This window comes from Electrona antarctica (assembly GCF_951216825.1).
Source record: "Electrona antarctica genome assembly, chromosome: 21".
NCBI classification, from domain to species: domain Eukaryota; kingdom Metazoa; phylum Chordata; class Actinopteri; order Myctophiformes; family Myctophidae; genus Electrona; species Electrona antarctica.
The window spans coordinates 39,366,255-39,393,764 of NC_136802.1; the positions used below are offsets into that span (position 1 = coordinate 39,366,255).

Genomic DNA, 27,510 nt, shown 5'->3' on the forward strand with positions numbered 1-27,510 from the left:
ACATGATCCCAAAAAAAGGCCAAAATGGGTTAATATGGCAGGGTGGCAACTAGACGCAATTTTGCCATACGACGTTGCTTTGAGAAAAGCGACGTCCTGCTGCCTCCTGCGTTATGTGCAAATTCAAAACAGGTGGTACGCATGGCCGTTGACCGATATCTAACGAGTGCTTCCAAACCCCCAACACCTTGAAAAAATAATAACCTGCAAGGAATTTCTTGTCAGAAAGTATAGCTAATAACATGTCTATGGTGGATTTTTTATGAAACAAACACTTTGCAGATCTAATTCAAGCTTTTTATACAGCTGCAATGTTGGTGCAGTTTGACGTCGTATAATACGATCTGCATGATTTTCTGTTTTGGATGTGCTGTCAATGGCAAATTACGGCTAGTTGCCACCCTGCCATTAACTTAATGGCAAGATGGCCGACGTGTGCAGTAAGTGACTATACAGGCCAAGGTGGTTCTTTGAGCCTCGTGGCAGGTGGATTTCCCTGCTTTTTAAAAAATGTGGCACGTTGGGTGTCTAGATTAGAAAACGAGGAAGGAGTCAGTGAGACTAAAGGTGGCCTTACACTAGCCGATAATCGGGCATTTTTTGACGCTCGGGGGGTGCCCGACTCAATCGATCTGCTCGGGGCCGCTCAAAGCGCGATCGGAATCGGCTAGTGTAAGGCCACCTTAAAGGTGGCCTTACACTAGCCGATTTTTTTCAATCTGAAATCTGATAGCACCACACACTACAGGATAATCGGAGCGGGGCAGAGCAAATATCAAACATTCTTGATGTTGATCGGGCCGATCGCGCTTTGAGCGGTCGGGCACCCCCCGAGCGTCAAAAATGCCCGATTATCGGCTAGTGTAAGGCCACCTTAACAGTATGCCATTGTGCTGCTGGAACTTTACCTGGGAGCTGATCTTTTGTTTGCAGTGATCTGATCCATTTTGGGGGAACAAGACACTGGGGGGTTTATGCCTAATGTTATGTATGACAATCATCCTGAAGCTTGGCTTCAGTGATTGCGGAGCGGTCATTATCAAGAAATAAATAACACACTGCTGAATTCAGTGATTGACCAATCACCATCAAGCAACCAAGCCGTGTAATATAACCAGTGACCAGTGGACCTATGGAGAGACAAAGTCTGCTGGTAATTTTTTTTTTTATATTTTTGTTTTTGGGTGAACTATCCCTTTAAGCTCTATATCCTTTTAGTGATATAGCGAAAGTAGCCGATCTACAAGCTCACTAGCCTGGTTAATAAACCAGACCGAATCAGCCGTTGGCAAAAAAAAATTTGCCTGCCAGCGGATTAGGGTCTGGCGAGGCTCAGTAGCACGCCTCTTTCCTACAACCGAGAACAGGTCGGGCCAATCGGGACACGGTATGCAATATGGGCGGGCTTTGGTACAGTGACGTTCAATGCTTGAGACCTTTGACTGACAGTAGCTCTGACCAATTGCGTCAAAGAGAAAATGTTTGAACCCGCCCCCCGGGAAATGAAATCCAAGTGGAGCCAGCCCAGACTAATATACCGCGACAGTGTTGTGTGATATTAGTCTGGTTTATTAGCCAGGCTACAAGCTCACAACCCATATTTTTATTTTGTGACATATTGAGACATTTAGAAAAATTGCCCCGTATACCAGTGTAAAGCATTTTTAATCAAATTGTAAAAACAAAATTGATATCAATCATATTAAATATAAAACACATCTACATTTTCTACATTTCCCAAAAGGAAATGCATGTACTATAGGTATATCGTAATTCAGTCTGACTGGAAGCAGGGGAAAATCATTTATATCCCCACCGGGAAAAATAAGAAATAAAAACAAAATGGATCCACCTGGTTGTAATGATGAGAAAGCATGACTTGATAAGCACTGTGATCAGTGTGATGTGAAGTGTTTAATTATCCAGACCTTCCTACACAGGATTGTTTGTTTATGGAAATTTTTAAATCTCGTCTAAAAACACACATGTTCTCCCTGGCCCTTTAAAGGGGAAAACCACCCATTTTCAACATTTTACTATGTCATTAATATACCTTAGAGCTGTTGTGTGGAAATAATAAAAAAGTCCCCCCATTCTGTGTTTCCTAGAACTGTAATTATGAAAAAAATCATTAACATGGTGAAACACATCTTGACCATGTTAATGATTTTTTTCAGACCTCTAGTTCTAGGAAACACAGAATGGGGGAACCTTTTTATTATTTCCACACAACAGTTCTAAGGTATATTAATGTCATAGTAAAATGTTGAAAATGAGTGGAATGCCCCTTTAACACCATATGCCACCCTGGCAGCGGTGGCCGAACGGATTGCGGAGCGGTCTTGATACCGGAAGGTCGCCAGTTCGAATCAGCGGTCCGACACTTTAAAATTACCACCGCTGAAGTGCCCTTGAGCAAGGCATTGAACCACTACCATGAAATGTTCTATGAGCAGGGCCTGGCTGGAAACAAGTTCTTGAGCTTAGCCCAGATACCCTGGGTAAATATAGTAACTTTGCTTTGCTTTGCTTTATGCCCCTCCCCACTTTTTAATCATGTGTTGCTGTGCTCTCCCATTCTACAGTCTTGTTATGTACTTCTTTTATTTTACTCGTGAAAAAGGTTTTTACTGTATCTTCTTGTGCATTTTGCCTACTGTATATGTTTGTTTTTTTATGCTGTCCAGCATAAAAAACCATGTGCTCTAGAAATAAAATTGACTTGACTTGACTTGACTTGACTTGCCCATAACTGGAAGTCCAAAGTTCTGGGTGAGAGTGAAAGTCGTTAAAATTCAAACTGTTGCAATTCCAACATTATATTGTGCTTTTGCGTTAACAATTAAAGGAGCATTCAGTGATTTGGGTGATTTGGAAAACCACCCAGTCCGCCCGGTAACAAAATGTGCACATGCACGCTCTACAGTGGGGGGAAGTGCAACAGGCCAACAGCATGTGCACTAAGGCCCGCCCCCAGTCGATCATGATTGGAGGAAGGCCCCTCTCATCCTGATTGGATGAAGGCTTTGCCACCCGCCACCAAAACTGAAACTAGGGTTTTTTTGACCCCAGGGGCTCACTGGGGACAGGGAGGAACTCCTTATATGGTCAGCACACTCTATAGTAGGGAGGATTATCCAGAAAAAAAGAAAAAATAAGTGATATTTGAATTAAGTAAAATCACTGAATATACCTTTAACAAAACATACTACAAGTGGAAGACGTCGGATATTATGTGTCTATAGCCAGGGGTCTTCAACAAGGGGGCCCGGGGGTCCTCAGAGAAAAGGGCAGATCGAATCAGCCACTGAGTTTACAAAGTATTGAGGGTTTAAGACAGTGGTTTTCAACCTTTTTCATATCAAAGTCCGTTATTTATTCGGCATTTGATGACATTTAGCCTCTCAGACCCAAAACTAAAGAATAGTGTATTATCGTTGGATAAGATTTTGTGTCTTTTGGTGTTTTAAACATGATGTTATAATTTAGCTATTGAAAAATAGCAGATCTACAAGCTCATAGCGCGCCACCGAGTGGCGTGCTACGAGCTTGTAGGTCTGCTATTTTTGAAAAATCGTGAAAATATTTATTTCAGAAAACTGGAGGATTTAGAAGATTTTTTTAAAAATTTTGAGGTCAGGCCTAAATGGGTTATATGACAGAATGGGGGGACTTTTTTATTATTTCCACACAACAGCTCTAAGGTATATTAATGACAGTAAAATGTTGAAAATGAGTGGAATGCCCCTTTAAGACACGCACAATAATGCCCTAAATGTCTGAAAACACACATGGCTTGTCCAACCGATGATGGGTTGGACAAGACGTCCTACCAACCCTGACCAGCGAGGCGCTGTGTTACGTTTTCATAAAACATGCAGTCCCACTGCAGCTATTACTGAGTTTGTTCATCCATGATGGTTTCCTTCCATGCATGAATTAATGAATTATAGGGCTGTCAAAATAACTTGAGTTAATTAGTTTGTTTAGTGTAGTTTGTGTAGTTTTTTTTAAGATATTTTTTTGCGGCTTACGCCTTTTATTGGTTTTTGAAGGGACAGACAGTAGGCTGACAGGAAACGGGAGAGAGATGGGGGAAGACATGCAGTAAAGGCCGTGTCGGGCTCGGGAGTCGAACCCGCGGCACACTGCGACTGGATTACCAGTCGGGTGCCCAGACGGTTACGCCACCGCCTGGGCCCTTTTGGTGTTTTAAACATTATGTTATAATTTAGCTATTGAAAAATAGCAGATCTACAAGCTCATAGCGCGCCACCGAGTGGCGCGCTACGAGCTTGTAGTTGTAGGTCTGCTATTTTTGAAAAATCGTGAAAATATTTATTTCAGAAAACTGGAGGATTTAGAAGATTTTTTTTAAATTTTGAGGTCAGGCCTAAATGGGTTATATGACCTGCCCCATACATCCCATGATCCCATCCACTCTGCACATATATCTCTGGTGTCTGCATGATGGCTGATAGATCCAAACAAGATGGAAAGAGAAGCCCCGGCTATCTGGATGAGGAAAAACACAAGTCAAGCACGACAACTGGGTGGAAAAACCAATCCCTTTCTGGGCAAAAAGTATACGTGTGGTGGGGGGGGGGCTCAGAGTGCGTCCACTAAGGCAGGGGTTCTCAACGTTTTTGGCCGGGGACCCCCGGAAATGCTTTGGCAACGTCTCGGGACCCCCGCCCCGCCCCCTCCCGACCCCCAATATAAATTGACTGCTACAATAACCTTAAACCATTTTGGGGCGGGAACCCCTTTTGGGTTTTTTAAGCATTGTTATAATTTAGCTATTTAAAAATAGCAGATCTACAAGCTCATAGCGCGCCACCGAGTGGCGCGCTATGAGCTTGTAGGTCTGCTATTTTTAAAAAATCGTGGATTTTTTTTATTATTATTATTATTATTATTTTTTGAAAATAATTTGGGGACCCCCTAAAATATTTTGGCGACCCCCCGAGGGGTCGCGACCCACGGGTTGAGAACCCCTGCACTAAGGAAAGTATAGGCTTTCTAATTACACAACCCGTCTTTGTATTGGTGAGGTACAACGTTCTTTATATTCCCGCTACAGAAGAGAGGCTGGTCTGACTGCATTTCATGCGAGAGCTAGACGCCATCGGTTCCATATAGTCAATGCAGGGTAGAATTAGCATTAGGGCTATGATGGACCAGGGCTAGTTCGAATGGTGATTATTAATCATGATTGATGCTTTCTCAAGGTGTAATTAATCTGATTCAAAATGTTAATCGTTTGACAGTGGCAGCGGTGGCCGAACGGTTTGCGGAGCGGTCTTGATGCCGGAAGGTCGCCAGTTCGTATCCCCGGACCGGCACGTTAAAAATTACCACCGCTGAAGTGCCCTTGAGCAAGGCATTGAACCACTACCATGAAATGTTCTATGAGCAGGGCCTGGCTGTAAACAAGTATCTGATGCTTAGTCCAGTTACCCTGGGTAAATATAGTAACTTTGCTTTGCTTTGCTTTAGCCCTAGAATGAATGAATCCAACTTGAGGCACTAGCCTCCATGTCTTGTCTTGCCCCTTTATTGAGTCTCGTTTAGGACTCTTATCTGTTTCACAGTGGACCAATATTAACCGTCTGCCTGCCGCCATTCATTAATCCCTCGATTGCGTATTGCCAAGGTTTTATCGCGCGTAACACTTACTTTGAAGATCCAAATATCCGTAATCGCATTGTTCCTGTGAAAAGCTGCTGTGTGTGGTATCATGACCGGTTGTTGTTGTCTCGCTCGGCGGTGGAAAAAGCTGACCGCGAGTATCACAGCGCCTGCTACAGGCCGTTGAAAACGCTTGTCTGGGACAAAGCGTCCTCTGCAATGTCGCTTCTGTGAGATAAAGCCGTCTGAAACCAGAGCCGGCAATGTAAGTGGATGCGCGCGCATTTTCAAAATGGCCGCGCCCATTGTGTCAGAAGCATAACAAAGCTAACTGACGGTAGATTTCGATACGATCGTATTAAAACATGCATTAATTAATACATCGCTGTTAAAACGGCTTTTCCGTTTGTGGCAGGCCACAAGATTCTACGTTTTAAAATTCCTATGTTCCCGGCAGGCCTCGTGTTAAGCACACTTCCTCTTAACCGGAACCCATTTTAGGCCTGACGTCGAGAAAAAAAAAAAAAACGTTCGCTCTGAAAGAATATATATTCAAAGATTTGTGCCGCATTTCTACGATTTTTCAAAAATAGCAGACCTACAAGCTCGTAGCGCGCCACTCGGTGGCGCGCTATGAGCTTGTAGATCTGCTATTTTTCAATAGCTAAAGTATATATAACTGACATAATGCTTAGTTAAAACACCAAAATGGGTTAAACCCTGGAATGCTCAACCTTCACTCGAAGACTGCACCTCATTTTTAACAACTTAAAGGTTAGTTCAGCAATAAAAAAAATACATATTTTCTTCACCTCATTTTTAATGGCACTGAACGACACCAACAAGTCGGTAATGAACCCATAGGGCAAAGAGTACCACACTGTACTGTACTGTACTGTATACTGTAATGTACTGTATGTGAGCTGTCAGGATGAGTTGGTAACAACAAGCAGTGATGTAAAGTAACTAAGTACATTTACTCAAGTACTGTATACTTAAGTACAATTTTGAGGTATTCCCAATTTTCAGTATTTCCAAATGTCAGTACTTTTACTTCTACTGCACTACATCTCAAGTATATTGTGTCTCTCACGTTTGAAATTGGACATTCTGCATTATGAGCACTTTCTATACGTTTGTTAATTTAAGTGCATTTTGATACCAATACTTTTGTAAAGTACATTTTGAATTCAGGACTTTCAGGCCTCACTCAGACCTTTACAACAGATTGCTGTATGCTTGTTGTATGCAAAGGGTGTGACACAGCTTGCCCCAATGCATTTCCAAAGGGAGTCACATGGTCTGACACAACACTTGTGTTGTATGAGGGGGAGGGGCGCAGTCGAAACACAGCCGAAAGCCATACAACAGCTTGTAGTCCAAAATGTAGTCCTCAAACCATGTGACTTCCATTGGAAATGCATTGGGGCGGCCATGACACTCACGACATTCATACAACAAGCATGCAGCAATGCTGCAAAGGTCTGAGTGAGGCCTTACTAACATTTATATTTCTACATTGCAGTATTGATACTTTTACTTAACTCTTTTACCGGCGAGATTTTGACGCCTTCTGGTCTAAATGCCCTCCCTGCCAAGATGGCCTTTTGACGAGGGTATGCACATGCATAAAGTGAATGGCAAAATTTAGTGGCAAAGTGAGTTTAACCCATTCAGGCCTGACGTCGAATTTAAAAAAAATACGTTTTCTAAATCATGACAATTTTATGAAAGATTTGAGGCACATTTTAACGATTTTTCAAAAATAGCAGACCTACAAGTTCATAGCGCGCCACTCGGTGGCGCGCTATGAGCTTGTAGATCTGCTATTTTTCAATAGCTAAATTATAACATAATGTATGTAACCACCAAAAGGGGTTCCCGCCCCAAAATGGGTTAACGTAGTTTAATGCAATCATATAGGACTTTTCTGTTTGGATGTATGGACTGTCAAAGCCAGAAAGTAGTTTTGTGCCACTCGATAGGCGTTCCCGCATAAATTCCGGGTTTGATGATGATGTCACACGCATACCCTCTATTTAAATATAAATTGAGTACGGTTCACAACTATGTTCTCTATATGCACTCATAACACTCCGTTCGGGTACGATGAAAATGCGAAATGAGGTGCGATTTGCACCTCATTTCTCTCTGAAACGATATGAATGTTTACAAAATGTATGTTTTGGGTGAATTAACAAACATTTGCGGGACCCGTTACATAACGATTAATCACTTCCTGCTCCTCGGTTTCCGAGTGAAACGTCTTTCAAACTAAAGTTATCCCCAATATAAAATCAATGTGTGGCGGTCCTGGAGTACACAATTCAGACACCAGATGGCAGTAAATTAGTTAAGTAAAACATTCGAGTACTTTTTCCACTCTGGTGACACACGTAGCATGTTGAGTCTGAATTAAAAAAAAACAAAAAAACATAATACATAATTTTCAAAGATTTAAGCAAAGGAAGCCTAACAATGATACATGATGAATGAATGTGCGTAGATGTGTTTACAACAGAATAAAACATGTTCAATGCATCTCTTAAGATAGCTTAATGTTTGACACCAATGCCTCAAAATGGGTATTAAAAGTGAAATGGGACGGTCTTAAGGAAGCACAACCATGGAGTTATAAAGGATAGAGGGCAGACTGCCCCGCCCCAGGGACGGATTAACCCCCACAAAAGGGCCCCATGGCCCTGGTAAATTTTTTGGGGGCCCCCCCTAGCGCGCGTGCACGCTACAGATCCATATAAATATCACAAAAATATCGTCTCAGTCGGGGTGGAAAAGGAAAGCTCACGTGTCCAAAACTGTTACTTTTCAGGATTCAAATTGAAAAATGGCAAAACGGAGCAGACGTACATAAGCTCAAAGACGTGTGGCTTCACACTGCGCTCGGAGCTTGTGGATCTGCTACTTTTCAGGAACACTGTAGTATGACCAAGTAGGCCATTCGTTTATGAATTAAAAAAAAAGTTGAGCAATAGCATGGTAGTAGATGGTACTCAAGTAATATTTGGGGCAGCGGTGGCCTAAGGGTTAGAGGAGCACCCTTGTTGCCGTAAGGTTGCCGGTTCAATTCCCCGGACGGGCAGGACAAATCTGGGTGGGGAAGTGATTGTCATCACTCACCCAACACCGCTGAAGTGCCCTTGAGCAAGGCACTGCACCCCCAACTGCTCCCCCTGGAGCTGCTTAGTGGCAGTATAGGACTGTGGTTGTACTGGTCAGCTCCCAGGTTTTAATGTGTGTGTGTGTGTGTGTGTGTGTGTGTGTGTGTGTGTGTGTGTCTGTCTGTGTGTTTCTATGTGCAGGGCGTTGCTGAAAATGAGCACCTGTGCTCAGCTACTTCCCTGGGTAAATAAAGGATACAAAATATATATATATAATGAGTCGATCTGTTTAGGTGATGAATAGATTTAACCTGACTCCATCAGATGGGGGGGCGGTATTGATTCACAAGTTCACAACACAGCCTCCACCATCACGTTGCACCGTTCAGAGTATGGGTTTTTACTTTGTATGGGTAAGTCTCCCATTGGCTTGGGTAGCCAATCATGAAAAAGTGTCTATTAAGGTTGTCGTCTTTACAGTCGTTAGTAAATGGAGATCAGCTCTGCAAGCCTATTAAAAAAAGCAGAATATGGAGATAAGAGGTTTCTGCCTGACAGACAAACGATATAATGCATTGTTGTGCCTTCATCCTATAGTTCAATACACGCATGAACTTTTCAGTTGGTTAGTAATTTGATTATGAGAAAATAACAAATATTTCACAGTGTTCAATGATTTCGTACGATTCTTGTGCTGACTTACAGTATATATATATATTATTTGCTCTTCTTTTCAGTCTTTAATTGATAAGAACACTTACAGAACACATTACAAAAAAATCTGTGATCTTCTGCGTCAAGCAAATGTAGGCCTATGAAGATTTTTTTCTCTTTATGTTTGGCACAGTTTGAATATATAATAGTCAGAGATATAAAGCACTAGATTATCGGACACTGAGGCCACGCCTACACGGCAACGATCGGAACCAGAAAGCGACAAAGTGCCGTCGCATTCTCATTTTTTATCCCGCGTTTGCACGCCACGGTGACCGAAAACGCTGTAGTGTAGTGTGCACGCCAGGTGGCTAGGTGGCGGCGAAATGGGACATTCTGCATAATTATACATTTGCTACTTTAAGTACATTTAGATACCAATACTTTATTTGTACTTTTACTCAAGTACATTTTGAATTCCAGACTTGTACTTGTAACAGAGTATTTCTACATTATGTAGTATTGATACCTTTGCTATTCAGTGATTTGGGTGATTTGGACAACCACCCGGTCCGCCCCGGTAACAAAATGTGCACATGCACACGCTCTACAGTGGGGGGAAGTGCAACAGGCCAACAGCATGTGCCCCCACTCGATCATGATTGGAGGAAGGCCCCTCTCATCCTGATTGGATGAAGGCTTTGCCACCCGCCACCAAAACTGAAACTAGGGTTTTTTGACCCCAGGGGCTCACTGGGGACAGGGAGGAACTCCTTATATGGTCAGCACACTCTATGGTAGGGAGGATTATCCAAAAAATAAGAAAAAATAAGTGATATTTGAATGAAGTGAAATCACTGAATATACCTTTAAGTAAAGAATGTGAGTTATTTTTCCAGCACTGTTGAAAACGCTGTAGTGTGCATGCTAGGTGGCGGAGCGACGCAAAGGCAGATTATACTTCCGTTCTACTTCCCATCACAGCTGTTTTGTGGCGCCAACATATAATAGCATAGCCGATGTGAGCCCATGGCTGTTTTGCTGATTCCCCCGTGTTGCCCCGTTTACATGGAGATGCGAGGCGTAGCGTTCTTCACAGATTTCCACTCTGGAAGGGGGTTTCGCTTTGTTTGCGTGTTCAATCCTCGACAATGGCGTTGGCGTCTGAACTGAACGGAACGCACAGAATGATATTTCCTTTAGAGGCCGCTGTCGTGTAAACGAGGCCTTAGATTGGACGGATACACACTCAGTTATCCTTAAAGATGGAGTACCGTGATCCCCCCCCCCTAATACATGATCATTAAGTATTATGATTACACTAAGAGGAAGATTTTCTTCTATTATGTTTTTATGTGGCCACACCCATTTCAAGGTGGCACGGCGCCATCTTGGAAGGAGCTAGAAGTAGCTAGACGTAGCCAAAAGACCCTTTGGAGGATTGGCAGCCAACGTATAAGGTATATGATTACTTCTAACGCGACTAGCGAAAAAGTACAAAAAAATCACAGCACTCCATCTTTAAAACAGACAAATAACAGATAAAGCAAAGTTTTAAAGTCATACCGTGTAACCTTTTTCAAATCAACACGTTAAATTTGATATAGTCTCATCTTTTTTTCCACAATAACCATTTCACATAAATGTGTTAAACAAAATGTTTTATTCATGAGCACTCCATGACACAGGCACCGGAAATGAATACAAAATGTGTATTTATGTATCTTAAGGCGGCACTATTTTTTTTACTTTTTGTTGTTGTTTTGTTGTTATGTTATGTCCAATTTGTATGTTAAAGGGATAGTTCCGATTTTTTGAACTTAAGTTGTATGAAATACTTGCCAATAATATAGTGGTTGCAACTGTATTAATTGATTGCCCGAGTCCTGTGGTGGGAGTTCTGCTCTGGTTTTGGTCAATATTAAGTAGTTCCGGTCATTTTGTGGGGGGCACTGGGGCCACGCAGTAAAAGTAAATGAATCCACAAAACGAACGTAATTTGTATTGTTGACCTATTTCTAAAATATTAGCGCGACTTTCGTTCAACTTTGACCCCTCTATCACATGGAACTATTTTTTGGGAGTAGTGATATGGACACAAAAAACATAGTTCTGTGTGATAGAGGGGTAAAAAAAGGAAGTTGCACTAATATTTTAGAAATAGGTCAACCATACAAATTACGTTAGTTTTGTGGATTAATTTACTTTTACTGCGTGGCCCCAGTGCCCCCCACAAAATGACCGGAACTACTTGATATTTCACCAAAACCAGAGCAGAACTCCCACATCAGGACTCGGGCAATCAATTAATACAGTTGCAACCACTATATTAATGGCAAGTATTTCATACAACTTAAGTTCAAAAAATCTGAACTATCCCTTTAATACAATATAATAGGGTGGTTGTATTTTGTCGACCTTCTCTTTTTTTGAGACATTTAGATCGTGTCAAACTATCACCTACAGTTGGGTGCCACCGATATTGTCCCTTATCATTTGACCCATTTAGGCCTGACCTCAAAATTAAAAAAAAATCCTTCTAAATCCTCCAGTTTTCTGAAATAAATATTTTCACGATTTTTCAAAAATAGCAGACCTACAAGCTCGTAGCGTGCCACTCGGTGGCGTGCTATGAGCTTGTAGATCTGCTATTTTTCAATAGCTAAATTATAACATAATGTTTAAAACACCAAAAGGGGTTCCCGCCCAAAATGGGTTAACTGTCCTTTTGCGCAGATCACGCAAACCTCAGCAAAAAGAAAAGGACAATATCGATGGCCTCCAACTGTATAGACACGGGATCTGACAACATGTCCCCAAATAATTGAATAAAAAGTAGAAAATAAAAAATAACTAAAATGAACATTACACCGTATGACTGTAAAAACACAGAATTCAGATCTTGTTTCAAAAAAAAAAAAAAAAAAAATGGATTGAAGAGTTTTGAATCAAGTTGCTTCATGTCAACATCTACCCTATTTCTAATTTCTCATGCTTTTTTGTCGCAAAATGCATTCAACTTCAGCTTTGTGACACTGTTAAATGATGTCAAAAAATGTCTCTCACATACACACACACACACACACACACACACACACACACACACACACACACACACACACACACACACACACACACACACACACACACACACACACGCAGATGAGACATGGCTCTTTGCGCCTGTGCAAAGAAAAAGAGGATTAAAAAAGTATTTTATTTGAAGGAACGAAAGATCTTGCTTGGTTTTGGCACATGTCAGCGGTGATAGGAATTAAGGAAGCGCTTTGTTTCATCTAGTGCACCGCATATAGATTACATGCCCCCCACAACGTGATTACGAAGGGCGTTGAAGGGTATGTTCGTTCGTGGTGGAGAAAAAAGCTTTTGAAGGAGAGCGTGCGGCGAGAGAAGGGAGGCAGCTACTAGCGGTTTCGAATGAAAATCCACCGATAATCCCCAGTAGGTTGCTTATCAAGACGATCTTATCGACCTATTGCATGTATACTGGCAGCCTACTGGCTGCGCCACTGCGAGACATCCGACGTGGCGTTGGTCGCATTGTCCGACGAAACTAACTCTAAACCTAACCTCCTTCTTAACCAGCCACGTAAGTCCCCTAACCGCATATCAGTCTTAACCGGCCACGTAAGTCCCCTAACCTCATTTCAGTCTTAACCGGCCACGTAAGTCCCCTAACCACATATCAGTCTTAACCGGCCACATAAGTCCCCTAACCGCATATCAGTCTTAACCGGCCACATAAGTCCCCTAACCTCATATCAGTCTTAACCGGCCACGTAAGTCCCCTAACCTCATTTCAGTCTTAACCGGCCATGTAAGTCCCCTAACCTCATACAGTCTTAACAAGCCACGTAAGTCCCCTAACGTCATATCAGTCTTAACCGGCCATGTAAGTCCCCTAACCTCATATCAGTCTTAACCGGCCATGTAAGTCCCCTAACCTCATATCAGTCTTAACCGGCCACGTAAATCCCCTAACCTCATATCAGTCTTAACCGGCCACATAAATCCCCTAACCTCATATCAGTCTTAACCGGCCACGTAGGTCAGTTTAAATTCTGTGTTACCTATAATGGCAGCCAATAGGCTCCCAGAATACATGCAGTATAAGTCGATAAGATAGTCTTGATAAGTAACCTACTGGTGATTAACGGTTGATGACATTCGAAGCGGGTGCAGCTACGGTATATTGCTAATGTTTTGAGTCTCGGGAGGTTAAGGGGGTCTCGTGGAATGGTGGTCCCCACTCTCTCGTTCGTTTATGGCACTGTGACAGCACATCATGGGCGGTGGGTGCAGGTGGTCCCCCTTTTGGAAGCAGAATGGCACTTTTTATTTATTTATTTTTCGACACACACAGAAAAATAAAGGAATCCAAACTGTTTATTCGTTTTATTCTGGTTCCAGAACGAACCGGACCAAAGGTTCTTTAACGAATAATTAATTGTATGGTTCTATAAAGAAACCATGACGCCTCAAAGCCCTAATATCGTCTCTGTCGGGTGGAAACCTCATAATGTCAAAAACTGGTACTTTTCAGGATTCAAATTCAAAAGTAGCAGATCTTTAAAAAGCTTTAAAAAGAAACGCATCGCTTGGTGCCACGTTTCGAGCTTGTATATCTGCTGCTTTTGATGCTTTTGTGTGACGCTGTAGTGTGATCAAGTAAGGCAATAATTTACGGGGAAAAGAAAGTTAAAAAATATGGAGAGGTTTCTGCAACAATGACCGGTGTCTCCCAGGGCTCTATGCTTGGTCCGCTCCTTTCCCCCCCCCTCTACACCAAATCTCCTGCTCGATAATAGCCCATCTACAATAGCACAAAGCACAGTGTTGCCGCTGTTGCGTCACGTTATTGTGAGCTTATAGATCTGCTACTTTCTGTAAATGTTTCGCCTATAGAGTGTCGCAGTCCCGCCCCCCTGCGAGGGCACCAGGAAATAATTCCCCATTAATTTTCCCCATAGACGTTTCAAAAAGGATTTATTTAAAGACCTTTAAAGCCTCGGACAGGTGACAAGTCATGTCAATAAACACTTTTTTTGTTGTTTAACTTCTTTCTAATTATTTGTTCGGCCCAAACAAATTTGTTTATTGAGTTGTCACCTGCCGAGTTGGCTTTGTCCAAGGCTTTAAAGGTCTTTAAATAAATACTTTTTGAAACGTCTGGTATATGGGGGGAAATGAATGGGGAATTATTTCCTGGTACCCTTGTCGTTCTGAAAGGGGACGGGACTGCGACGCTCTATTAGGAAGACAAACCCCTGAAACTGGGTTGAAGTGGCTAGAGGTGCCTCAAAAAATGACTCATCAAAAAAAAGAACCATTCACTAAATTAAACGGTTCTTTAGCAGGGTGATGGCTCTTCTCGGAAACCTCTATCGGTAGGGTTTTCCAGATCCGATCACGTGATCGGAAATCGGGGCCGATCACGTCATCTTCAAAAGATCGGAATTGGATCGGGAGCAAGGAAACGTGATCGGCACATCCCTCTATATCATGGATATAATTAGACTGGATATTCTCTGTGATTTTGGATATTGTAGGCCTATACTATTGTGATATGGCATAAACGTGTTCTTTAAAAAATATAAATATCGGATTGGGAAAAATCAGTATCGGCAGATACTCAAAATCAAATAATCGGAATCTGATCGGGAGTAAAATAACGTGATTGGGACATTCCTAATTATCGCCATGTAAAAGAACCATCTAAGGAAACATTTATTTTTCTGTGTGCACGTCCCCCATTCCCCACCCGGGCCCCGTCAATCAATCCCCAAATCTCTTGGAGCCCAGCCCCGCCCCACCCCTGGAAGGAAGGGAAGGCGGAGCCTCTTTAAAACTGCGAGGTCTCGGTGAAGGAGATGGCGTCGGTCTTGTCGACGGTGAAGGCGGAGTCGCCTCTTTAAAACTGCGAGGTCTCGGTGAAGGAGATGGCGTCCGTCTTGTCGACGGTGAAGCCTCCGTTGACGTAGGACTTCTTCTCTGCGTCCTCGTCGTCGGTCTCCAGGGCGAAGGGGTTGGCCAGGTCCTCCGAGCCGGATGGCGTCATCCCGGCGACGGCGTCCATGCGGTCCAGCTCCCGCCGTGACAGCTTCTGGACAATGCCGGCGCCGTAGGCGTCCCCCAGCACATTGATCATAGTGCGGAACCGATCCCTGGAAAACAAAACAAAAAGCATTAGAGACCTGCGGATGAGCTTTTTTGTCACCCGAATCCTTCTAGTATACTCCTATTATACTGTTATGCAGTAGTTTTCCAATTGTTTCTCCAATAGATGGCACTATTGGAGAAACAATGTTTATTCATTCCACCTCTGCAGACTGCTTGTAAAAGAGAGAAGAGTCACTTCCTGTATTTTTTTTGTCACTTCCTGTATTGTGTTACTGTTGACCACATGTGTGCATGCTGGTGAATAAAGCTCTGCCAAACAATATATACTACTAGTATACAGTATACTCCTAGTATTTTTGACGTGCCATTGACCCCTATTATAAATTTCCCAAATTTGGAAGCACTATATTTCTAAAACTATGAAACATTTCAAAGATTCATTTTCAGGCAAACATGTCCACTGTAACATTTAAAAGTTTGAATGGGATTTCTAGGTGTAAGTATGTAGGACTAGTAGCGTGCCAAAGTTTGTGCAATTGCCATTGAGAATGCATTGGGCGTTTAAGTTAAATAACTACAAAACATTTCAAAGTAAAAAGTTCCAGCATGTGTGCCCACAGTAAGCGGAATTATAAAAAGTGTGAATGGAGTTTCTAGGTGAAAGTGATTTTTTTGACGTGCCATAGAGCTGCCATTGAGGCCCATTATAAATGTCTCAAATTTGAAAGCACTATATTTCTAAAACTATGAAACATTTCAAAGATTCCTTTTCAGGGAAACACCGTAAGATGAACCTAAATAGGTTTGAATGGGGTTCCTGGGCGTAAGTATGTAGGACTAGTAGTATGCCAAAGTTTGTGCTATTGCCATTAAGAATGCATTGGGCGTTTAAGTTAAATAACTGATGAAAATCATGAAAAAACGGCATACTATAGTTCATGGTTTCGGTAGACATACTATAGTATGTAGTTTTTCATGATTTTCGAGGATTTAAAAAAAGTGATGAAAATCATGAAAAAACTACATACTATAGTTCATGGTTTCGGAAGACATACTATAGTATGTAGTTTTTCATGATTTTCGAGGATTTAAAAAAATGATGCCTTGGGATCATGTACATCTTAACAGAGTTTGTTGGTACATCACGTGTCTTTAGTGCTTTGTTATCATGGATGTTAGTCAGATAAAAGAGAGGAGAAACCATGATAGAACACAGAGAGAGTGGTAGCTCACAGTGTTAAGCGTCTGTCCCCATGATCCAGACATTGTGGGTTCAAACCCCACTCTGCTTTTCACTCTGAAATTTTATTTTGAACAAAGAAGAAGATAAAAGTCCCCGGAAATCTCAATCTATCTGGCAAAGGTAGTGATGGTGGAGTGGATAGATTGCTGATACCTGGATGTTTGTGCTGCAGCACTTGCAGGTTCAACCCTCATGCCACCACCACCACCTACTGGATCAACCAAGAGACTTATAGAACATGGAAAAAGGAAAACAACTGAGGATATCTAGGAATGGAAATCAGAGTTTCTAGGTGAAAGTGGATTTTTTCACATGCCATTCTCTGCCATTGAGCCAAATTATAAATGTCTCAAATTTGAAAGCACTATATTTCTAAAACTATGAAACATTTCAAAGATTCCATTAAGAATGCATTGGGCGTTTAAGTTAAATTCATTAAAACATTATTTTTTCCGGACGGCATGTCGTTTTTCATGATTTTGGAGGATTTGAAAAAAAGATGAAAATCATGAAAAAAAGACATACTATAGTCCATGGTTTGGGACGGCATAATATATTATGTCATATTTTCATGATTATGGGACACTATGTCAGAGCCAGGACTTGAACCTGCAGCCTCCTGATTACCAGGCAGGCTCTGTACCCAGTGAGCCACTGTGCATGATGTTCTTAAAAGGCCGAATAGATAATGACAGAAGAGCCAGAGACTTGTTTCCATTGTGGTTCATAAACATTCGAGCGTCTAGAGATAAACAACAGCAAAATAAACAATAGACAAATCTCCTGTTATTTTATTTTTTGTATTTTATTTTTGTATCAATGTTATACTCAAAGGGAACAGCAGACTGCATTGTGGCAGGTAGCAAGTAGATCAGTGACTTATAGCACACTGGCTGCATGATCTGGAGATAGTGGGTTCAAACCCCACTCAAATCTTTACTTGCCAAAATCTTCCATTGACCCCCATTCTGAATTTCTCAAATTTAAAAGCACTATATTTCTAAAACTATGAAACATTTCAAATATTCCTTTTCAGGCAAACATGTCCACCGTAAGATGAACCTAAGTAGGCTTGAATGGGGTTTCTAGGTGTAAGTATGTAGGACTAGTAGCATGCCAAAGTTTGTGCTATTGCCATTGAGAATGCATTGGGCGTTAAAGTTAAATAACTCAGAAACTACAAAACATTTCAAAGTAAAAAGTTCCAGCATGTGTCTCCACAGTAAGCTGAATTATAAAAAGTGTGAATGGAGTTTCTAGGTGAAAGTGCTTTTTTGACGTGCCAAAATCTGCCATTGAGCCCCATTGTAAAATTATCAAATTTGAAAGCACTATATTTCTAAAACTATGAAACATTTCAAATATTCCTTTTCAGGCAAACATGTCCACCGTAAGATGAACCTAAGTAGGCTTGAATGGGGTTTCTAGGTGTAAGTATGTAGGACTAGTAGCATGCCAAAGTTTGTGCTATTGCCATTGAGAATGCATTGGGCGTTAAAGTTAAGTAACTCAGAAACTACAAAACATTTCAAAGTAAAAAGTTCCAGCATGTGTCTCCACAGTAAGCTGAATTATAAAAAGTGTGAATGGAGTTTCTAGGTGAAAGTGCTTTTTTGACGTGCCAAAATCTGCCATTGAGCCCCATTGTAAAATTATCAAATTTGAAAGCACTATATTTCTAAAACTATAAAACATTTCAAATATTCCTTTTCAGGCAAACATGTCCACCGTAAGATGAACCTAAGTAGGCTTGAATGGGGTTTCTAGGTGTAAGTATGTAGGACTAGTAGCATGCCAAAGTTTGTGCTATTGCCATTGAGAATGCATTGGGCGTTAAAGTTAAATAACTCAGAAACTACAAAACATTTCAAAGTAAAAAGTTCCAGCATGTGTCTCCACAGTAAGCTGAATTATAAAAAGTGTGAATGGAGTTTCTAGGTGAAAGTGCTTTTTTGACGTGCCAAAATCTGCCATTGAGCCCCATTGTAAAATTATCAAATTTGAAAGCACTATATTTCTAAAACTATGAAACATTTCAAATATTCCTTTTCAGGCAAACATGTCCACCGTAAGATGAACCTAAGTAGGCTTGAATGGGGTTTCTAGGTGTAAGTATGTAGGACTAGTAGCATGCCAAAGTTTGTGCTATTGCCATTGAGAATGCATTGGGCGTTAAAGTTAAGTAACTCAGAAACTACAAAACATTTCAAAGTAAAAAGTTCCAGCATGTGTCTCCACAGTAAGCTGAATTATAAAAAGTGTGAATGGAGTTTCTAGGTGAAAGTGCTTTTTTGACGTGCCAAAATCTGCCATTGAGCCCCATTGTAAAATTATCAAATTTGAAAGCACTATATTTCTAAAACTATAAAACATTTCAAATATTCCTTTTCAGGCAAACATGTCCACCGTAAGATGAACCTAAGTAGGCTTGAATGGGGTTTCTAGGTGTAAGTATGTAGGACTAGTAGCATGCCAAAGTTTGTGCTATTGCCATTGAGAATGCATTGGGCGTTAAAGTTAAATAACTCAGAAACTACAAAACATTTCAAAGTAAAAAGTTCCAGCATGTGTCTCCACAGTAAGCTGAATTATAAAAAGTGTGAATGGAGTTTCTAGGTGAAAGTGCTTTTTTGACGTGCCAAAATCTGCCATTGAGCCCCATTGTAAAATTATCAAATTTGAAAGCACTATATTTCTAAAACTATGAAACATTTCAAATATTCCTTTTCAGGCAAACATGTCCACCGTAAGATGAACCTAAGTAGGCTTGAATGGGGTTTCTAGGTGTAAGTATGTAGGACTAGTAGCATGCCAAAGTTTGTGCTATTGCCATTGAGAATGCATTGGGCGTTAAAGTTAAATAACTCAGAAACTACAAAACATTTCAAAGTAAAAAGTTCCAGCATGTGTCTCCACAGTAAGCTGAATTATAAAAAGTGTGAATGGAGTTTCTAGGTGAAAGTGCTTTTTTGACGTGCCAAAATCTGCCATTGAGCCCCATTGTAAAATTATCAAATTTGAAAGCACTATATTTCTAAAACTATGAAACATTTCAAATATTCCTTTTCAGGCAAACATGTCCACCGTAAGATGAACCTAAGTAGGCTTGAATGGGGTTTCTAGGTGTAAGTATGTAGGACTAGTAGCATGCCAAAGTTTGTGCTATTGCCATTGAGAATGCATTGGGCGTTAAAGTTAAATAACTCAGAAACTACAAAACATTTCAAAGTAAAAAGTTCCAGTATGTGTCTCCACAGTAAGCTGAATTATAAAAAGTGTGAATGGAGTTTCTAGGTGAAAGTGCTTTTTTGACGTGCCAATATCTGCCATTGAGCCCCATTGTAAAATTCTCAAATTTGAAAGCACTATATTTCTAAAACTATGAAACATTTCAAAGATTCCTTTTCAGGCAAACATGTCCACCATAAGATGAACCTAAGTAGGCTTGAATGGGGTTTCTAGGTGTAAGTATGTAGGAATAGTAGCATGCCAAAGTTTGTGCTATTGCCATTGAGAATGCATTGGGCGTTAAAGTTAAATAACTCAGAAACTACAAAACATTTCAAAGTAAAAAGTTCCAGCATGTGTCTCCACAGTAAGCTGAATTATAAAACGTGTGAATGGAGTTTCTAGGTGAAAGTGATTTTGACGTGCCACTATCTGCCATTATAAATTTCTCACATTTAAAGCACTATATTTCTAAAACTATGAAACATTTCAAAGATTCCTTTTCAGGCAAACATGTCCACCGTAAGATGAACCTAAATAGGTTTGAATGGGGATTCTAGGTGTAAGTATGTAGGACTAGTAGCATGCCAAAGTTATAATTTTTTTCGGACGGCATACTATAGCATGTCGTTTTTCGTGATTTTGGACTATTTGAAAAAAAGATGAAAATCATGAAAAAACTACATACTATAGTTCATGGCTTCGGACGGCATACTATAGCATGTCGTTTTTCATGATTTTGGAGGATTTGAAAAAAAGATGAAAATCATGAAAAAACGACATGGTTTGGGACGGCATAATATATTATGTCATATTTTCATGATTTTGGGACACTATGTCAGAGACAGGACTTGAACCTGCAGCCTCCTGATTACCAGGCAGGCTCTGTACCCAGTGATTTACTGTGCATGCTGTTCTTAAAAGGCCGAATAGATAATGACAAAAGAGCCAGAGACTTGTTTCCATTGTGGTTCATAAACATTTGAGCATCTAGAGATAAACAACAGCAAAAGAAACAATAGACAAATCTCCTGTTATTTTATTTTTTGTATTTTATTTTTGTATCAATGTTGTACTCAAAGGGAACAGCAGACTGCATTGTGGCAGGTAGCAAGTAGATCAGTGACTTAGCACACTGGCTCCATGATCTGGAGATAGTGGGTTCAAACCCCACTCAAATCTTTACTTGCCAAAATCTGCCATCGACCCCCATTCTGAATTTCTCAAATTTAAAAGCACTATATTTCTAAAACTATGAAACATTTCAAATATTCCTTTTCAGGCAAACATGTCCACCGTAAGATGAACCTAAGTAGGCTTGAATGGGGTTTCTAGGTGTAAGTATGTAGGACTAGTAGCATGCCAAAGTTTGTGCTATTGCCATTGAGAATGCATTGGCGTTAAAGTTAAATAACTCAGAAACTACAAAACATTTCAAAGTAAAAAGTTCCAGCATGTGTTTCCACAGTAAGCTGAATTATAAAAAGTGTGAATGGAGTTTCTAGGTGAAAGTGCTTTTTTGACGTGCCAAAATCTGCCATTGAGCCCCATTGTAAAATTATCAAATTTGAAAGCACTATATTTCTAAAACTATGAAACATTTCAAATATTCCTTTTCAGGCAAACATGTCCACCGTAAGATGAACCTAAGTAGGCTTGAATGGGGTTTCTAGGTGTAAGTATGTAGGACTAGTAGCATGCCAAAGTTTGTGCTATTGCCATTGAGAATGCATTGGGCGTTAAAGTTAAATAACTCAGAAACTACAAAACATTTCAAAGTAAAAAGTTCCAGCATGTGTCTCCACAGTAAGCTGAATTATAAAACGTGTGAATGGAGTTTCTAGGTGAAAGTGATTTTGACGTGCCACTATCTGCCATTATAAATTTCTCACATTTAAAGCACTATATTTCTAAAACTATGAAACATTTCAAAGATTCCTTTTCAGGCAAACATGTCCACCGTAAGATGAACCTAAATAGGTTTGAATGGGGATTCTAGGTGTAAGTATGTAGGACTAGTAGCATGCCAAAGTTATAATTTTTTTCGGACGGCATACTATAGCATGTCGTTTTTCGTGATTTTGGACTATTTGAAAAAAAGATGAAAATCATGAAAAAACTACATACTATAGTTCATGGCTTCGGACGGCATACTATAGCATGTCGTTTTTCATGATTTTGGAGGATTTGAAAAAAAGATGAAAATCATGAAAAAACGACATGGTTTGGGACGGCATAATATATTATGTCATATTTTCATGATTTTGGGACACTATGTCAGAGACAGGACTTGAACCTGCAGCCTCCTGATTACCAGGCAGGCTCTGTACCCAGTGATTTACTGTGCATGCTGTTCTTAAAAGGCCGAATAGATAATGACAAAAGAGCCAGAGACTTGTTTCCATTGTGGTTCATAAACATTTGAGCGTCTAGAGATAAACAACAGCAAAAGAAACAATAGACAAATCTCCTGTTATTTTATTTTTTGTATTTTATTTTTGTATCAATGTTGTACTCAAAGGGAACAGCAGACTGCATTGTGGCAGGTAGCAAGTAGATCAGTGACTTAGCACACTGGCTCCATGATCTGGAGATAGTGGGTTCAAACCCCACTCAAATCTTTACTTGCCAAAATCTGCCATCGACCCCCATTCTGAATTTCTCAAATTTAAAAGCACTATATTTCTAAAACTATGAAACATTTCAAATATTCCTTTTCAGGCAAACATGTCCACCGTAAGATGAACCTAAGTAGGCTTGAATGGGGTTTCTAGGTGTAAGTATGTAGGACTAGTAGCATGCCAAAGTTTGTGCTATTGCCATTGAGAATGCATTGGCGTTAAAGTTAAATAACTCAGAAACTACAAAACATTTCAAAGTAAAAAGTTCCAGCATGTGTTTCCACAGTAAGCTGAATTATAAAAAGTGTGAATGGAGTTTCTAGGTGAAAGTGCTTTTTTGACGTGCCAAAATCTGCCATTGAGCCCCATTGTAAAATTATCAAATTTGAAAGCACTATATTTCTAAAACTATGAAACATTTCAAATATTCCTTTTCAGGCAAACATGTCCACCGTAAGATGAACCTAAGTAGGCTTGAATGGGGTTTCTAGGTGTAAGTATGTAGGACTAGTAGCATGCCAAAGTTTGTGCTATTGCCATTGAGAATGCATTGGGCGTTAAAGTTAAATAACTCAGAAACTACAAAACATTTCAAAGTAAAAAGTTCCAGCATGTGTCTCCACAGTAAGCTGAATTATAAAACGTGTGAATGGAGTTTCTAGGTGAAAGTGATTTTGACGTGCCACTATCTGCCATTATAAATTTCTCACATTTAAAGCACTATATTTCTAAAACTATGAAACATTTCAAAGATTCCTTTTCAGGCAAACATGTCCACTGTAAGATGAACCTAAATAGGTTTGAATGGGGATTCTAGGTGTAAGTATGTAGGACTAGTAGCATGCCAAAGTTTGTGCTATTGCCATTGAGAATGCATTGGGCGTTAAAGTTAAATAACTCAGAAACTACAAAACATTTCAAAGTAAAAAGTTCCAGCATGTGTCTCCACAGTAAGCTGAATTATAAAAAGTGTGAATGGAGTTTCTAGGTGAAAGTGCTTTTTTGACGTGCCAAAATCTGCCATTGAGCCCCATTGTAAAATTATCAAATTTGAAAGCACTATATTTCTAAAACTATGAAACATTTCAAATATTCCTTTTCAGGCAAACATGTCCACCGTAAGATGAACCTAAGTAGGCTTGAATGGGGTTTCTAGGTGTAAGTATGTAGGACTAGTAGCATGCCAAAGTTTGTGCTATTGCCATTGAGAATGCATTGGGCGTTAAAGTTAAATAACTCAGAAACTACAAAACATTTCAAAGTAAAAAGTTCCAGTATGTGTCTCCACAGTAAGCTGAATTATAAAAAGTGTGAATGGAGTTTCTAGGTGAAAGTGCTTTTTTGACGTGCCAATATCTGCCATTGAGCCCCATTGTAAAATTCTCAAATTTGAAAGCACTATATTTCTAAAACTATGAAACATTTCAAAGATTCCTTTTCAGGCAAACATGTCCACCATAAGATGAACCTAAGTAGGCTTGAATGGGGTTTCTAGGTGTAAGTATGTAGGAATAGTAGCATGCCAAAGTTTGTGCTATTGCCATTGAGAATGCATTGGGCGTTAAAGTTAAATAACTCAGAAACTACAAAACATTTCAAAGTAAAAAGTTCCAGCATGTGTCTCCACAGTAAGCTGAATTATAAAAAGTGTGAATGGAGTTTCTAGGTGAAAGTGCTTTTTTGACGTGCCAAAATCTGCCATTGAGCCCCATTGTAAAATTATCAAATTTGAAAGCACTATATTTCTAAAACTATGAAACATTTCAAATATTCCTTTTCAGGCAAACATGTCCACCGTAAGATGAACCTAAGTAGGCTTGAATGGGGTTTCTAGGTGTAAGTATGTAGGACTAGTAGCATGCCAAAGTTTGTGCTATTGCCATTGAGAATGCATTGGGCGTTAAAGTTAAATAACTCAGAAACTACAAAACATTTCAAAGTAAAAAGTTCCAGCATGTGTCTCCACAGTAAGCTGAATTATAAAACGTGTGAATGGAGTTTCTAGGTGAAAGTGATTTTGACGTGCCACTATCTGCCATTATAAATTTCTCACATTTAAAGCACTATATTTCTAAAACTATGAAACATTTCAAAGATTCCTTTTCAGGCAAACATGTCCACCGTAAGATGAACCTAAATAGGTTTGAATGGGGATTCTAGGTGTAAGTATGTAGGACTAGTAGCATGCCAAAGTTATAATTTTTTTCGGACGGCATACTATAGCATGTCGTTTTTCGTGATTTTGGACTATTTGAAAAAAAGATGAAAATCATGAAAAAACGACATACTATAGTTCATGGCTTCGGACGGCATACTATAGCATGTCGTTTTTCATGATTTTGGAGGATTTGAAAAAAAGATGAAAATCATGAAAAAACGACATGGTTTGGGACGGCATAATATATTATGTCATATTTTCATGATTTTGGGACACTATGTCAGAGACAGGACTTGAACCTGCAGCCTCCTGATTACCAGGCAGGCTCTGTACCCAGTGATTTACTGTGCATGCTGTTCTTAAAAGGCCGAATAGATAATGACAAAAGAGCCAGAGACTTGTTTCCATTGTGGTTCATAAACATTTGAGCGTCTAGAGATAAACAACAGCAAAAGAAACAATAGACAAATCTCCTGTTATTTTATTTTTTGTATTTTATTTTTGTATCAATGTTGTACTCAAAGGGAACAGCAGACTGCATTGTGGCAGGTAGCAAGTAGATCAGTGACTTAGCACACTGGCTCCATGATCTGGAGATAGTGGGTTCAAACCCCACTCAAATCTTTACTTGCCAAAATCTGCCATCGACCCCCATTCTGAATTTCTCAAATTTAAAAGCACTATATTTCTAAAACTATGAAACATTTCAAATATTCCTTTTCAGGCAAACATGTCCACCGTAAGATGAACCTAAGTAGGCTTGAATGGGGTTTCTAGGTGTAAGTATGTAGGACTAGTAGCATGCCAAAGTTTGTGCTATTGCCATTGAGAATGCATTGGCGTTAAAGTTAAATAACTCAGAAACTACAAAACATTTCAAAGTAAAAAGTTCCAGCATGTGTTTCCACAGTAAGCTGAATTATAAAAAGTGTGAATGGAGTTTCTAGGTGAAAGTGCTTTTTTGACGTGCCAAAATCTGCCATTGAGCCCCATTGTAAAATTATCAAATTTGAAAGCACTATATTTCTAAAACTATGAAACATTTCAAATATTCCTTTTCAGGCAAACATGTCCACCGTAAGATGAACCTAAGTAGGCTTGAATGGGGTTTCTAGGTGTAAGTATGTAGGACTAGTAGCATGCCAAAGTTTGTGCTATTGCCATTGAGAATGCATTGGGCGTTAAAGTTAAATAACTCAGAAACTACAAAACATTTCAAAGTAAAAAGTTCCAGCATGTGTCTCCACAGTAAGCTGAATTATAAAAAGTGTGAATGGAGTTTCTAGGTGAAAGTGCTTTTTTGACGTGCCAATATCTGCCATTGAGCCCCATTGTAAAATTCTCAAATTTGAAAGCACTATATTTCTAAAACTATGAAACATTTCAAAGATTCCTTTTCAGGCAAACATGTCCACCATAAGATGAACCTAAGTAGGCTTGAATGGGGTTTCTAGGTGTAAGTATGTAGGACTAGTAGCATGCCAAAGTTTGTGCTATTGCCATTGAGAATGCATTGGGCGTTAAAGTTAAATAACTCAGAAACTACAAAACATTTCAAAGTAAAAAGTTCCAGCATGTGTCTCCACAGTAAGCTGAATTATAAAACGTGTGAATGGAGTTTCTAGGTGAAAGTGATTTTGACGTGCCACTATCTGCCATTATAAATTTCTCACATTTAAAGCACTATATTTCTAAAACTATGAAACATTTCAAAGATTCCTTTTCAGGCAAACATGTCCACCGTAAGATGAACCTAAATAGGTTTGAATGGGGATTCTAGGTGTAAGTATGTAGGACTAGTAGCATGCCAAAGTTATAATTTTTTTCGGACGGCATACTATAGCATGTCGTTTTTCGTGATTTTGGACTATTTGAAAGAAAGATGAAAATCATAAAAAAACGACATACTATAGTTCATGGCTTCGGACGGCATACTATAGCATGTCGTTTTTCATGATTTTGGAGGATTTGAAAAAAAGATGAAAATCATGAAAAAACGACATACTATAGTCCATGGTTTGGGACGGCATAATATATTATGTCATATTTTCATGATTTTGGGACACTATGTCAGAGACAGGACTTGAACCTGCAGCCTCCTGATTACCAGGCAGGCTCTGTACCCAGTGATTTACTGTGCATGCTGTTCTTAAAAGGCCGAATAGATAATGACAGAAGAGCCAGAGACTTGTTTCCATTGTGGTTCATAAACATTTGAGCGTCTAGAGATAAACAACAGCAAAAGAAACAATAGACAAATCTCCTGTTATTTTATTTTTTGTATTTTATTTTTGTATCAATGTTGTACTCAAAGGGAACAGCAGACTGCATTGTGGCAGGTAGCAAGTAGATCAGTGACTTAGCACACTGGCTCCATGATCTGGAGATAGTGGGTTCAAACCCCACTCAAATCTTTACTTGCCAAAATCTGCCATCGACCCCCATTCTGAATTTCTCAAATTTAAAAGCACTATATTTCTAAAACTATGAAACATTTCAAATATTCCTTTTCAGGCAAACATGTCCACCGTAAGATGAACCTAAGTAGGCTTGAATGGGGTTTCTAGGAGTAAGTATGTAGGACTAGTAGCATGCCAAAGTTTGTGCTATTGCCATTGAGAATGCATTGGCGTTAAAGTTAAATAACTCAGAAACTACAAAACATTTCAAAGTAAAAAGTTCCAGCATGTGTCTCCACAGTAAGCTGAATTATAA

At 39.8% G+C, this 27,510-nt stretch overlaps 1 protein-coding gene across 1 annotated transcript in view; it reads right to left on the bottom strand.

Annotated features, from left to right (window-relative positions):
• Window positions 1–15,336: 15,336 nt before the first annotated feature.
• Window positions 15,337–27,510, bottom strand: part of slc1a1 (solute carrier family 1 member 1) — a gene marked incomplete at its 3' end in the record, with an annotated part of 61,355 nt that continues 49,181 nt past the window's right edge. Inside the window, exon 12 of the mRNA XM_079491011.1 lies at window positions 15,337–15,589. Coding sequence (XP_079347137.1) covers window positions 15,337–15,589 — 253 coding nt within the window. The remainder of the gene's footprint in view (window positions 15,590–27,510) is intronic.